At 37.7% G+C, this 15,779-nt stretch overlaps 1 protein-coding gene and 1 pseudogene across 2 annotated transcripts in view; one reads left to right on the plus strand and one right to left on the minus strand.

The window, feature by feature from the left end:
* MED14 (mediator complex subunit 14) overlaps positions 1-15,779 on the minus strand; it is a 76,752-nt gene that overhangs the window by 33,063 nt on the left and 27,910 nt on the right. For both annotated transcript variants that reach the window (XM_019747848.2, XM_019747847.2), the window contains exons 13-16: positions 15,037-15,196; positions 7,207-7,401; positions 6,690-6,824; positions 4,070-4,146 (exon numbers count right to left, since the gene is read on the minus strand). In XM_019747848.2, coding sequence (XP_019603407.1) covers positions 4,070-4,146; positions 6,690-6,824; positions 7,207-7,401; positions 15,037-15,196 — 567 coding nt within the window. The remainder of the gene's footprint in view (positions 1-4,069; positions 4,147-6,689; positions 6,825-7,206; positions 7,402-15,036; positions 15,197-15,779) is intronic.
* On the plus strand, positions 11,461-14,174 carry LOC109455924 (PC4 and SFRS1-interacting protein; annotated as a pseudogene).

Here is a 15,779-nt window from a genome sequence, read left to right on the forward strand (position 1 = left end):
ACATACATTGCAGATATGCTTTTCAACTTCATAAGTGTACTGAGGACTTTTGCTTATGCTTACCCTTCAGAACGTAACCCTAACCCATTAAGAGTTACAAAGCAGCCAGTTCAGATAGATTTTTAAATCCTGATTTTGAAAATATAAATGCGGTACGTTATCTTTTTTTCACATAAAACAGGTGTTTTGTGAAATCCATCTGGTTAGAAAATGAACACATAGAAGCCAGCACATTTTCAAGGAAGAACTAAGGAAAGACTCCTAATTTATGCTCTCAGGGACAAGCTGACCCTGAAAATGCATTCCCTATCACTTTCTTAATCTGTGATACAGATATAATAGCCTCTACTTCAAGGAATCTGTAAAACATTCACTTGCTTTTAAGGTTATAAATGTAACAGAGAGAATAAAAGTAAACCAAAATTATAATTTTAATCTTCCCCACATGACTACTATGTGAGGGAAAAAACAAAACAGGTTCCCCAAAAGGAAAACCTGACAAAACGGTTACAAACTCAAACTACTGTATTTGCCAAAAATTAAGAACTGAGGAAGACATTTCCTGGACAATGGATTAACCTTATCTGAAAATTTGTACCAACTCAAAAAAGTTTTTCGATCTAAACAGCTACTCCTGACTGATTTTTCTCCTATAATTCCAAGTATTGAACATATTTAGGAAGTCGGCTTTGGTGTTCTAGGGCAGATGTGTGCCAGCACTGCTCCTGTTTGGCCATCATGTACTGTGTGTGTCAGTTTCGTTTTGAGGGATTTTACAAACATCAGTAACCACATCATGTCCCTGTGGTACAAAACCGGGGCGATCACTGAAAGTGCTAGTAAAAGAAGCGCCATTGTGCCTACAAGGAAAGTGAAGAGGGTTTTATAAAGGTTGTACATACATATGCAGAAGGACTGAGTCACACAACTGACATAAGCTGAGCCCTAACTTGCAAAAAAGAGCTGGGCCTATGCATTATGTGTATAAGCTACAAGAGGCAAAGAAACACAATGGAACAGAGATGAAAAAATCTTGTGGATGTGGCGAGAGGACCAGCATCTCTGCCCATTACTGTACCGTCAGTTCAGAAGGTGGGAGGTTTGCTCAAGAGCTCAAAACCAGGCACCATGAGCATGCTGCTTGAGCCTTGTGCTGTTTTTGCTGTAGAATCAAGGCTCTTTTGAATCCGCACAAAGCAACAGGTCCGTGAACCATAGCAATCTAAGGTGTTTGCCACGATACTTTCAGAGATACATCAAGGAGGCCTGCTCAACAGATTTTCAAGGACGTAAGCTGAACAAGAACAGAACATATTTTTGCAAAGAGAAGAAAAATGTGCTGATTTTAAAGCTTTGAAGTATCAACTCATACTCCCTTTTAATATTAATATATCCAGGACTAAAAGCATAAAGAACAGTTTCTGAAGATGAAATGTATTAAAGCAATCACATACTAATTAGATCTATGCAGGATTTTAATTTAATAAAGTCATGTTTAGACATTTATTGTTTACTTTTTCTTTCTTCACTTCTACCTACCCCCCATAAGGGGCAGCATATAGTGGACAGTTATCTTTAATTTATTCATTTTTATATATTTTCCGTTTAAGTTTTAATTAAAGAAAATATTAGCCAGGATACAGTAAAGACTTTCTTAAAAATCATTGTAAAATGAAGCTGAAAAATACGAAGTGCTTTGTTCTTAGGCAGGACTATTATGAGTTCTCGAGTTCAAAAAGAAAGGGGACTGAAATTTCTTTCATAAAACTACTGAGCGTGAGATATTTTAAAATTCTTGCAAAACACGAAAAACATAACTAAGAGAACAGAACACAAATGTTAACATCATCTACTTATCTGCAGTTGCCAAGAAGAGTGAAAAGAAAAAAACAACCCTGCATTTTAAGCAGAAGTAATTCAAAACCAAAGGCAATTACATTAAAAGTACTACATTTTCCTTATTGATTTCCACTGTAAGACTAGCTTTCCCTCTCCTGAAAACAGCTCATAGAGATGGCGTTGAGATAGCCAGGAAGGGAAGCTATTCCAGTTCTTCAGCCCCGCAGCCAGAGTGAGCAGCCTGACACAAGGGTGGAGTGCCCGCCATTTGCTAGCCCTTCCCGTCTTCCACAGAAACAAACTTGATTCCCAAGTAACAAAAATTAAAGCCCTGCTGGTTCAAACTGTAGAGCTGCCATTTCTTGTCAGACAGAGGAATTCAATCAATAAAAATTGCTTACATGGTTTGTATTATTAAGCAACATCTAAGAAACAATACAAATTAAAATAAAAAAAAGATAGAAAAAAGAAAATGTTTTCTGCATCAAAAAGGTTGATGTTTTCGGGCGGCCAGATGGCTCAGCTGGTTAGAGCGCCAGCTCTCAACAACAAGGTTGCTGGTTCAATTCCTACAAGGGATGGTGGGCTGCGCCCCCTGCAACTAAAGATAGAAAACGGTGATTGGACCTGGAGCTGAGCTGCACCCTCCACAACAAGACTGAAGGACGACTTGACTTGAAGCTGATGGGTCCTGGAGAAACACATTGTCCCCCAATATTCCCCAATAAAATTAATTAAAAAAACACAGAAAAACAAGATGGCTCTAAAGCCAGACTCCTTTGTCTGAATGTCAGCTTGGTCACCTAATAGTTAAAAAAAAAGAAAAAGGTTGATGTCTTAAATGGCATGCTAGCTTTGCAAGTCCGTCCTGGTCACCTTATGAAGCACACACACTGCATTAGCTTTCCTTTTAAGCATCCTTTGGCCCCTTGGCCTCCATCTGTTTAGAACCAAACCTGATGCCCATCTCCCTGTATTCTCTTTCCTGGTGATCTAATTTACCATGTTTCCCCGATAATAAGATGGGGTCTTATACTGTTATTTCCCCAAAAATAAGACCATGTCTTATATTAATTTTGCTCCCAAAGATGCATTAGGGCGTCCGTCTGGCTGATGATCTTACGTGGGGCTTATTTTCAGGGAAACACAGTACTATCTCAACTCAATTACTATCACCTTGGTGATGACTCATCTACCTCTCCTGCCCAAACCTGTCATCTGAGCTTGAGACACTTCCCCCTACCTGCCCAAAGGAATGCTAGGCCCCTCAAACGTAGCAAAGCCCCTTCAAACTCACATCTTCAGTGACCTTATCTCAGAAACCACCATTTGCCCAAGATAAAACTAAGAGAGTCACCTTTGCCACCTTCTCCTTTCTCATCTTCAACATCAATCTAATCACCAACCCTTGAATATTTCATCTCCCAAGTCCCTATGGAACCTTCCCTAGTCCAAGCCATCAACAACTCTTGTGTGAACCTTTTCAACAACCAGTTTCACCACGTCCGTCTTGTTCCTCTCCAATTTATTCTCCATATTGTTTAGCAGGGTGAGTTTTCAAAACTACCTATCTAATGATGTCAGTTTCTGCTTAAAATCACCGGATGGCTTCCCACTGCCATCTGGATAGTCTTACTTCCTTAAGGACACTCACAAAGCCCTGCGGGACCTGACCCCTTCCTGTTTACATCTCCAGCGTCACCTCTCCCCACTCCCGCCATGCTGAAGTTCTTTCAGTTCCAGGATGCTGAGCTCTCTTTCCTCCAAGTCTTCCCAAGAGCAGTTATCCCTTCTGGTTAGGACCACCCACTCCCACCCAAGGGCCCTTTACTTTAATTCTCACCTCTCCTGCAGTCAGAGTCCGATTGGTACTTCCTCAGTGATACCTTTCCTGACTTCCAAACTAGCCCAGATCCCCCTGCTTCATGAACCCACAGTATCCGGAAGGACCCTAACAGAATTCAAGCCTGACACATAGTCACGCTCAGGAAACATCTGTTGAATGAAAGAAAGAAATGCAGAGGAAAGACATCCTAAAATATCATGTTGTGCTGGATCTCCACTCAGCAGGTGAAAGAATCCTCGCCAGACCTTAGGAATTCTATGTAGAAATCCACGCTATCCACAGGTTCTGAATTCTGCTTTATGCTGTCTCACAGATGGAGAGGAGCAGCTCTGGCGGGGTGCTTACAATGTGTGGCACCAAATGGGACACGCGACAGGCACTTACTTCAATAAACGAATAGCATGGCTGAAGCCATCACCTTCCATTTGTACTCCTTGATGTGGAATCTCCAGATTGGACAACTGGAAAGAAAAAAGCACAGGTTATATCAGACCACCAATTTTACAAAGGAAACTACCTTTTCTAAGTACTGTTGCCTATTCTCGTGGCATCTGTTCTACAGCCAAAGTTACAACGTATTAGGCATGAGCACTGGCCACATCATTTATTTCCTGGGAAACTAAATTAAGTCCAGCCAAACTCAAAAGACGATTCAGAGCTTGTATTTAGAAAACACCTCCATAAGGGTCAAATCTTCAAAATTCGGGGGACTGATCCAACTTTTGTAGTGACCCAAAAGTAATCCAGAATCAATTCTGGTGGTTCCAAATGACACAACTGTAAAATAAGATTGGCTTTCTTGTGTCATTCAATTATGTTTGTTTGAAACAGTTTGAATGATAGCCATATCTCACTTCTAATCACAAACAATAATTTTTAATTTATAACTTTTCTGGAATACATTTTTATTTTTAACAAACTATTTCCTGTGTGAAACCCAAAAAGAAAATATTTCCAATATGCATTTCCCCAAATGGGGTATCGTTCCCAATAGGAGGATTCAGAAAGTGAGTTAAAAGATAAATGCAGGGATAGTGCCTGAGTCCCAATCTGTGGAACTACAGGTTATTTAGGTATGCCAGAAAGTCACCTATCTACCAAAGAAATGCTTGCCTTTGGCAAATATTCCCAGGTCTTCTATGGTAGACTATTTGTACCCACCTTGTTCCAGCAAGGATTTAAGGCAGCCCTCAGTATTTGACTGAGCCCTGCTCTTTCAGCCTGGGAAAAACAGAGGTTTAGAAAAAGAGGTGCTGACCAAATCACCAGTAAGGGTTCAGATTCAAAAGGAAGTGAAGTGTGGGAGGGCTCAAAAATATTGCCTTTATTCTATGGATCAGGGATATAAACATCCTAGGTAAGGTTAGCTTTAGTTATTCACATCTCATATAAATTCCTTTAAGCAGCAAATGTGCTTGCTTTTGTCTCTAACATGTCTTTTTCATTGAGAGAGAAAGAGTAGGTAAGTTTTTAAGAGCTTGATTGAGTACAATAGAGTACTACAGAATGTGCTTACATGTCTTACGTGCACAACAGTTTAGGAGCACAGAGAAGGAGGACAGAGAGAACACGTATCTATATGTGTTAGTCTATGTGGCACCACTAGTTTCTGCGATGTCTAGCCTGTGGGCAGGGGGAAAGAGAGCAGGCAGGGAGAGGAAAGAATTGCATTACATCGCCCCTGGGTACCAGGTAGTCTCCCTTCGCACTGCAAAGGTAGTAACTGAATGATATTCATACAATCAATCCATATGACACAATGAAAAAGCCCAAGAACACAGTCAAGCAGATACGAAGCATGGACACTGCCTGCACAGTTTAGGAGCAATGGCCAGTACCCAAATAAAAGGACATTCATCAAGCTCACAGCTCTAGGAGCTGGGACACTGAGGACAGGAGTTATCTATTTTAGGTGCCCGTTTCTGGGCTTGGATTTCTCTGGACTATTGCTGCTCTTCACAATGTCACACCTTATCCTCCTCCTTCAGATCCCGAAACACTACAAAGCAGGGGTCAGCATACAAGAGCTCATGGACCAAATCCAGCCCACCGCCTGTTTTTGTATATAAAGTGTTACTAGAACACAGACACGCTCATTTGTTTAAATATCAACTATGGCCGGTTCATACCACACAACAGATTTGAGTAGCTGTTGTACAAGACCATATGACCCACATGCATAAAATATTTATTATCTGACCCTTTAAAAAAGTTTGTCAATCCCTGCTCTAAAGCATAAAAATATTTTCAAGAAGTCTTCCCAAGATGGTCATCATCAGCTCAATTGAAATAAACCATTTCCACATTTCCAGATCTCTTCATTCACAGTAATTTACAGAGGGGAGGAGGCTTACAAAAATAAAACTTTAAACTGGAGGGAAATAATTAAGGTTTTAGTGTATCACTTTTAAGGGTTGCCAATCCTGGTTTAAAGCCCTTTTTGGAAATATTAAAGTACAGGTTCTGTTACCTCCCTTTACTTTCATGTTTTGGGCTCATGCTGGATTACCACAACAATGTATTCTTGAAAAACACTAATTCTGCATAAGTCTATCGCTTCCTCCATATGACAAAAGTAAATTTAGTTTAATATTCTTTCTGACCTGTTTCTCAGAAGGAACCCAATGTTATTAGTGTGTAAGCAATATGTACGGCTTCACCAACTCAAAAGTAAGCCACTCCTGCCTGTTATCAACTAACCATCCTCACAGAGTTAAATAATACTCCTACTAAGAGGTATACAAGATGTTAACTCTCAAAAGTTGTCCCTTTTTTCTAACTGCAAAGAATTTACTTTCCATTTCCATAAAGAGCAATTTGAATCAGAGAGATGAAATAATTTATGGTTTACATGTATACCATGAGATACTATGATTTCAACCCCACACCTCCCAAAATGAACAAGATTACAACCATTCTGATTCTAATGGAATCCATGTAGCTTTAGCAAAGCATTTTAAAAATTATTTCATTTAGAGTCCCCAAAATTGTATAAAAAAATTACCTCCAACCGAAGTCCTACAAATGGCATATTTGTATCACACATAGCAACAAAGTGAGCTAGAATTTTATTGAAGGCACACATTTCTCCTGATCGTTTGGTTTTCTTGGGTTCTACTGGACACGAATCATCAGACAACTAGAATTTAAGAACATAAGTGGGTAAAAAAGTACACATGATGTAACTAGTTAAGGTAGCTAAACTATTTGACAAAGCTCAAGGTTAACCAAAAATCTTATACATTCAACAAATGTTTACTGAGCAAATATTGGTCTAAATAAGGGAAGTTTAATAGTAAATACTGTGTACTTAACAAGTTCTTTTGTGGAAAATGGCATATAATTAACTATTAATTCAAGGAGAAGCATTTTCAAGAAATGTAGACAGTTGTTACTTAAACCTTATTGCTGCCCAGTCTCTTAAAAACCCTATCTAATTATTTCCCATATTAAAAACAGTTAAAGAACACAACAAAATTAACACACACAAATTCTGTGATCATTTCCATATGTGATCATACCTTGCGCTTGGTACCGGTTCGAGGCTGTTTGCCAGTTTTTGTACGAAAAATCAATTCCTGGATGTTTTCCTTGAATTGCTGCAGCAGGAGTGCCATGACAGGGCAGTCTTCACGATCTGCAGCATTGACAGACATGAAGTAGTACTTGTATGACAGCTGTGTGGGTTTATTGGGAACCTCCAACATCTCCACAACCTAAAAAGGCCCAAATGAGAAAGGAGACTCAGAGAAATGATTAGGTATTGGATATTTTCCTCCTTATACTGGTAGGTTTCAGAATTGTAAATCTAACGTTAATGTCTTTTTTCTTTAAACAAGAACAAATCAATCATGATGTCAAAAGAAGCATTCCTAGTAAATACATAATTTGTTTTCTAAAAATTAGATCAGGTTAAAGAACAACAGTAAAAGCAACCATAAACTATATAGCAAATGGGACATTTAGACTACTCACATTAAGTGTTCTTGATATTCATAGCTTAGTTTACAAATTCAAAAAAATTTATGCTTAAGTCCAGTAGTTCTGCTCGAGTTTCTAAAGTGATATTTTAAAATGCCCTGCTGTCTCGTTTAACCATTAAAAAACATCCTAAAAATTCCACTATTATGGCAGAGAAAAATGACAACTATCTCTCGTACTTGGAAGCATATAAAAATAAACCCTGATTGTTCAACTGAAAAATGTAGTCACTGTGAGGATAAGGAGCACGGTATCATCAAGATTTAACACTGATAGAGAGTTTACTATGTGCCGTGTTCTGTTTAACTACTTCACAGATGTTAACACATTTAATCCTAGTAACTGTGAAGCAGAGATTCTTATCTTCATTTTTCTGAGGAGGAAACTGAGGCACAAAAGTTAGGTTACTTGTCCAAGGTCTCAGAGCTAAGAAGTGATGAACTCATGCTTTGATCCTAGCAGTTTGGCTCCAGAGACCTTGCTCTTACCCACTATACCAGTTTAGCATTTTCAAGGTCTACCTGAAACATAAGAAAAGTCCCCTAAATACTTTAGTGAGAGAAATAAATGCCATTCTTGACAAACACACACTTCCCTTTCTTCCTACCTCTCTTACCCCTCCCCTGCACCCTTCCCGATTGTCTTTTCAGGAAATTGGCCAACACTCAAGCATCACAGATACACTTGAGAAAATGGAAGAATGAAAAGTAATATGAACACTTCACCACAGAAGATATACGGATTGCAAATAAGCGCATGAAAAGACATTCAGCACCATCAGTCATTAGGGCAGCGTAAATTAAGACTACAATAAGATACCACGACATTATCTATCAGAATGGCTAATTTAAAAAAACACTGCAATTGTCACCCTAATAAACTTTAATAAAAAAAAAAAGAAAAAAAGACAAAAAACTGCAATACCAAGTGGCAAGGATGCAGGGCAGCTGGAACTCTTTTGTATTGCTGGCAGGAATGCAAAATGATCTGGCCACATTGGAAAACAGTTTGGCCATTTCTTATAAAGCTAAACATACACTTACTATTATAACCCAACAATCCCAATACCAGTTACATATCCAAAACAAATGAAAACTTAAATTCACAAAAAAACCTACATGCAAATGCTTATAGCAGTTTTATTCCTAACTGACCCAAACTGGAAACAACCCAGATAGATGTCTTTCAACTGGAGACTGGCTAAACAAACTGGCACATCTATACCATGGAATACTACTAGGCAATGAAAGGAGTGAACTATTACACATACAACAATATGGATGAAAGTCAAGGGCATTATGCTGAGTGAATGAAACTAGAGTGAAAGGCAACACCAGCCAGAGGGAAAACAGGTCAGTGGTCACTAACTAACTGACAGTGCGCCAAGGGGGGCTGATTACAGAGGGGCAGCATGAAGGAATTCTGGGGGATAGCTGTTGTGTTCTGTTGAGATAAGGTTACAAAACTGCATGCATTTATTAAAAATCCAGACAAAAAAAATGAATTTCTACTATATGTAAAGTATATCTTAATAAATCTGAGAAAAGTAAAACGGCAGAAAGACATTGGAAGGCAGCAAGCCTGTCCTCTGTTCTTCTTAACGTCCACGGTAGTAGTTTGTCTACTTCTATGAGTATGTCATCCCTAACTCAGTAATATACATTCAGTTTTGGTCTAAACCCTGTGATCCAAACTATTGCTTCATAATAAATCACTAGTAATTGAAACTAAAGCCTGGCTTTTTGTTGATACTGAATTAAGGTCAGAAAATAATAAATTACAACCATTTTGTGTATGTGTGGCTCAGCGTAAGAGATCCTTGTGTGTTCACAGGTTTGATTATTGTGTGTATATTCTGCATATCATTTCAAAGGTCAACTGGGAAGCTCACCAAGAAATGAAACAACAATCCTTTGTCATGTGCCAAATCTAGTTCCACAGCTGGTGTTTAAAAATTCAGAAAAAAGTGAAATTCACATTAATGAGATTTATTAGTTTACATAAGTAACTCTAACTTAAGATGTCAGACTACACTGAAGAAATTGAAGATATAAATAAATGGAAGCATATGCTACGCACATGGACAGGAAGAATTAACATTGTTAAAATGTCCACACTACCCAAAGCAATCTATAGATTCAATGTAATCTCTATCAAAATACCAATGGCACTTTTTAGAACTAGAATAATCCTAAAATTTATATGAAACCATAAAAGACCCTGAATAGCCACAGCAATCTTGAGAAACAACAAAACTGGAGGTATCACAGTACCTGATATCAAACTATACTACAAGGCTATAGTGATCACAACAGCATGGTACTGGCATAAAAACAGACACACAGACCAATGGAACAGAAGAGAGAGCCCAGAAATTAACCTATGCTTATATGGTCATTTAACCTATGACAAAGGAGGCAAGAATATACAATAAAGACAGTCTATTCAATAAATGGTGTTGGGAAAACTGGACAGATACATGCAAAAAAATGAAACTAGACCACCTTCTCACATACCATATGCAAAAATAAACTCAAAATGGATTAAAGACTTAATAAAACTCCTAGAACTTAATAAAACTCCAAAACCATAAAACTCCTAGAAGAAAACATAGGCAGTAAACTCTCTTGACATTGCTCTTAGTAGTATTTTTTCTGATCTGTCACCTCGGGCAGGGAAACAAAAGAAAAAAATAAATGGGATTACATCCAACTAAAAAGCTTTTGCACAGCAAAGGAAACCATCAAAAGAACAAAAAGACAACCTACTGAATGTAAGAAGATACTTACAATATATAAAATAAGGGTTTAATACCCAAAATTTATAAAGAACTCATGTGGGGGCGAGGGGGAGGTAGAAAAGGGTAAAGGGAGTCAAAAATATGGTGACGGAAAGAGATTTGATTTTGGGTGGTAAACAATGCAATACCAGAAGTGCCAAAAAAATGTATACACGTGACTTGTATTCATCTTTTGTTATCAGTATATATTGAGTATTACAATCTTAATACAGTTTTTTCCTTTCTTAAAATGTGTAACATGCTTTTGGCACCCTCTATATATAGATGATGTATTACAGAATTGTATACTTGAAACCTATATAATTTTATTAACCAATGTCACCCCAATAAATTAAAAAAAAAGAACTCATGCAACTCAACACCAAAAAAAGTAAAAATCCAATTAAAAAATGGGCACAGGATTTGAACAGATATTTCTCCAAAGAGGACATACACATGGCAAATAGACATATGAAAAGATTCACTAATCAGAGAACTGCAAATTAAAACCACAATGAGCTATCACCTCACACCTGTCAGAATGGCCATCATCAATAAATCAACAAGCAACATGTGGAGCAAAGGGAACCCTCATGCACTGTTGGTAGGACTGAAAACTGGTGCAGCTACTACGGAAAACAGTATGGAGGTTCCTCAAAAAATTAAAAACAGAACTACCTTATAACCCAGAATTTCTACTTCTGGATATTTATCTGAAGAAATGCAAAACACTAATTCAAAAAGATATACGCACCCCTGTGCTCACTGCAGCATTATTTACAATAGCCAAGATATGGAAGCAACCTAAGTGTCCATCAATAGATGATTGGATAAAGATGTGGAATATATATAAACATATATACACATATATATATACAATATATATACATATATATTATATATATATATATATATATATATATATATATATATATATATATATATAATATATACAACGGTATATTACTTGACCATAAAAAAAAAAAGAATGAAATCTTACCCATTTGGGACATGGATGGACCTGAAGGGTATTATGCTAAGTGAAACAAATCAAAGAGAGAAAGACAAATACCATATGATCTCACTTATATGTGGAGTCTAAAGAACAAAATAAATAAAACAGAAGCAGACTCATAGATACAGAGAACATACTGATAGTTGCCAGATGGGAGGGGGGTTGGGGAACTGAGTGAAAAAAGTGAAGGGATTAAGAAGTACAAATTGGTAATTACGAAATGGTCACAGGGATGTAAGGTACAGCAAAGGGAATATAGTCAATGATGTTGTAATAACTATGTATAGTGCCAGGTGGGTATCAGACTAATCAAGGGGATCACTTTGTAAATTATATGTCTAACCACTACACTATACGCCTGCAACTAATAGAAAATAATGTTGAATGTCAACTTTAATTGAAAATACGTATAAAAAAAGGTATGTCAGACTACACAGGGTACTTTTTCCCCCCCTACGTTCTTTCTCATTTACAAATATACAAAGCATCTTTTTCCCTTGTTCAAGTTAATGAGAAATGCACAACCCATTTTCCAAGTACATTGGGAGGTGAGCGAGGAGGTGACAAGTTTAGCTCTTCTTCTGTTGGGCTTCCCATAAAATCTACCATCTTTCTTGGTCCCTCTTGTATCCATTCTTCTTCTTCTTTTTTTTTTTTTTATTAGTTTCAGGTGTACAAAACAATATAATAGACATTTATCATTTATATCCCTCACAGTGATAACTCCCCTCCTCCCATCCGCTATCCCTCTGACATCGCACAGAGCCATTACATTTCCACTGTCTCTATTACTAATGCTGTACTCCGCTTCCGGTAACTATATATATATATATATATATATATATATACACATACATACATATGTATGTATGTAATTGTAGTTGACATTCATTACTGTTCAGCTTCAGGTTCAGGTGTACAGTGCAGTGATCAGCATTAGGCATACACAGGGCACTTTTTAAAGACATCTTTTAAAAGTACAGGTCAAAACCTTAAAAAAATTCACTCCTATTACCTTCAACCAACAATCTTGAATTAACTTTTTCGAACACTTTAGATTCCTGGCCAGAAGTATCTACTTGGTGTACACAGAAATTTCAACAAGCAAGGAAATGTATTTAGGGTGAGTTCATGTTTCAATTTTTGCAAAACTTTAACCAAAGATCTCAAAGAAACTAACTGGGAAACACCTAGAAAGAGTGAAAAAGGAGTAAGACAGAATAATCTTACTATGCACTGAAATGTGCATGCAATCAATAAACTGGATGTATATGCACTCAGTCAAGGATGAGAAAATAAAGTTCCTTCAGAGCAGCGTAGCGATGGCGGCGGCGGTTGCGATTTGGCACCGTTGAGACCCCTCTGCGGGGCCGCTGAGACGCCTCTGTGGCAGCTGGTGGCGCAGGTGGCTTGCGTAGAGGCGGCGGGCCCGCCACTGCAGCCTCAGCGCCCGAGGCCCCCGCAGGCACATCGGGGCACCCCAGCCATCCTCCGGTTGCTGCCACCCGCCCCCAGAGCCTCGGCTCCTGTTCGTCCGCCTTCATACCCCCCTGCCATCCCTACCGCCCTGGGCTTCATACCCCCGGCATCGCCCCTAGCGAAACATGACTTGCGATTTCAAACTTGGAGACGAGACCTCATCTTCGCCAAGATGAAAGGTTATCCCCATTGGCCAGCTCGAGTAGATGAAGTTCCTGATGGAGCTGTAAAGCCACCCACAAACTACCCACTTTCTTTTTTGGAACTCACAAGACTGCTTTTTTAGGCCCAAAGGATATATTTCCTTACTCAGAAAATAAGGAAAAGTGCGGAAAACTAAATAAACGAAAAGGCTTTAATGAAGGTTTATGGGAGATAGATAACAATCCGAAAGTGAAATTTTCAAGTCAACAGGCATCAGCTAAACAATCAAATGCATCATCTGATGTTGAAGTTGAAGAAAAAGAAACTAGTGTTTCAAAGGAAAATACTGACCATGAAGAAAAAGCCAGCAATGAGGATGTGACTAAAGCAATTGACATAAACACTCCAAAAGCTGCCAGAAGAGGGAGAAAGAGAAAGGCAGAAAAGCAAGTTGAAACCGAGGAGGCAGGAGTGGTGACAACAGCAGCAGCATCTGTTAATGTAAAAGTGAGTCCTAAAAGAGGACGACCTGCAGCTTCGGAAGTCAAGATTCCAAAACCAAGAGGCAGACCCAAAATGGTAAAACAGACCTGTCCTTCAGAGAGTGACATGGTAACTGAGGAAGACAAAAGTAAGAAAAAGGGGCAAGAGGAAAAACAACCTAAAAAGCAGCTTAAAAAGGATGAAGAAGGCCAGAAGGAAGAAGAAAAGCCAAGAAAAGAGCCAGACAAAAAAGAGGGGAAGAAAGAAGTTGAATCAAAAAGGAAAAATTTAGCTAAAACAGGGGTTACATCAACCTCTGATTCTGAAGATGAAGATGATCAAGAAGGCGAAAAGAAGAGAAAAGGTGGGAGAAACTTTCAGTCAGCTCACAGAAGGAATATGCTGAAAGGCCAACATGAGAAAGAAGCAGCAGATAGAAAACGCAAGCAAGAGGAACAAATGGAAACTGAGCACCAAACAACATGTAATCTACAGTAATAAAAAATATATCTCATTTTGGGCTCAAAGCATTAATCCAGTTACTGAAAAGAAAATACAAGTGGAGCAAACAAGAGATGAAGATCTTGAGACAAAGTCATTAGACTAAATACCCCTCTACCCCCTTTGATGGAAGAATGTTCCAGATTCTAAATTGAGGACTTCATTAATGGCATTATTACTGTGTTATGATTATTAAAAAAAATGTCCTGTAAGGTACACACTACATACTAAGGTCAGCCATCATTCTTGTTAAGTTTTTTTCCAACCTTAAAATGAAGCCTTGTGTTTGAAAATTAGAATAAGCTCAGATGAAGATGGTGATTGCACATTATTTCATTTAGAAATATAAAAGTTAATTTTGTTTTGAAGTTAGGTGTTAAACTGGAATAGCTATTATACCCCAGAGAATGGGGCAGTTGTGTCCTTCCCTTGACATTCCTTTGTTGTTTAATTCTTTAGAATCTTAATTATTTTGATCCTGAGATTAAACATAGCCTTGTTAAGAAAACAAAAATGAAACTGTAACCAAAATTTTAAAACAAAGTTTTCTTAAAGTTCCTTCAGCCAGACTATAGTTAATAGGCTGTATTATGCAAGTTAACATTTGATTAAAACGAAACAAATTTATGACACCAAAACATCTCTAAACCTTCACAGAATTGCTTTCAAATTTTTTCTTCTTACAGAGGCAATATTCCAAGCAGGAAAGATCCTAGGGTGATGGATAGGGGCATACCTTATATTCCCTAACCCCTCCTCGATTATTATATAATTCCTTAGAGACATGATTTTCCTCTCTCCCCCATCCTTATCATCACTACCCACTTCTGCTGGGTTGAGAATCACTATACAAAAGTCAACTATTCGATAAAATAAATTTGCAATTAAAACTTGCAATTAAATAATCAATTATTCAAATTACTAATAGAACTGAACTTGATCACCCAAATCACCCCTATGCATACTTACAATGTAGTATTGTGGAAGACGGGTAAGTTTAATGAACAGCTTATTCTTAGAAAGGTTTCCAATAGGATGGGTTGAGTAATTGGACAGCTGCAATGTTTCAGTGCTTATCGTAGGCAAATGTTTTATAGACTGTTTGCAACGCTGTTGTCCAAGCCAAAACCTTAATTTAAAAAAGATAATCCACATCATAAAATCACAGACTTTTCTGATTAACTGTGTGCTATTCATTTTTAAACAGATTATTGAAGACCACTAAAAAAACAATTAATTTGAAATTTAACTCAACTAGTAAAGGGACATAAGACCACAATGAGGAATCATTTCTTCAGTTTTGTATTGGACTGTTAGTTTTAGTTCTAGTTCACGGAGTTTAAACTATAATGTGAATGATTTTGATTAGTTATGAGGTAAAATTAACTAATATTAAAGCTGAGACAATATATCATTTTATTACAGGGGATGACAGATGTCCTATGGTTTGTAAGACAGCACAAACTAATCTTAACATCCTTTATAAAATACCTGAAGTGTTTATAAAACAAATACAGTAACAAACAATAAATATAAAAGACCCTGATTTTTCTGGTTATCACTGGAGATGTGTAGTCCCAGTTTTTGTCCTGTGTATATGTAAAGAGATGTGCATACCTAGCAGGTGCCAGTAAATATTAATTACTTTCTTTCTCACCTCTCTCTGTTAAGTCACCAGATTGTTCATTTTGATGTTTTTTATAGTACTTCTT

Source organism: Rhinolophus sinicus, chromosome X (assembly GCF_036562045.2).
Source record: "Rhinolophus sinicus isolate RSC01 chromosome X, ASM3656204v1, whole genome shotgun sequence".
Classification (NCBI taxonomy): Eukaryota; Metazoa; Chordata; class Mammalia; order Chiroptera; family Rhinolophidae; genus Rhinolophus; species Rhinolophus sinicus.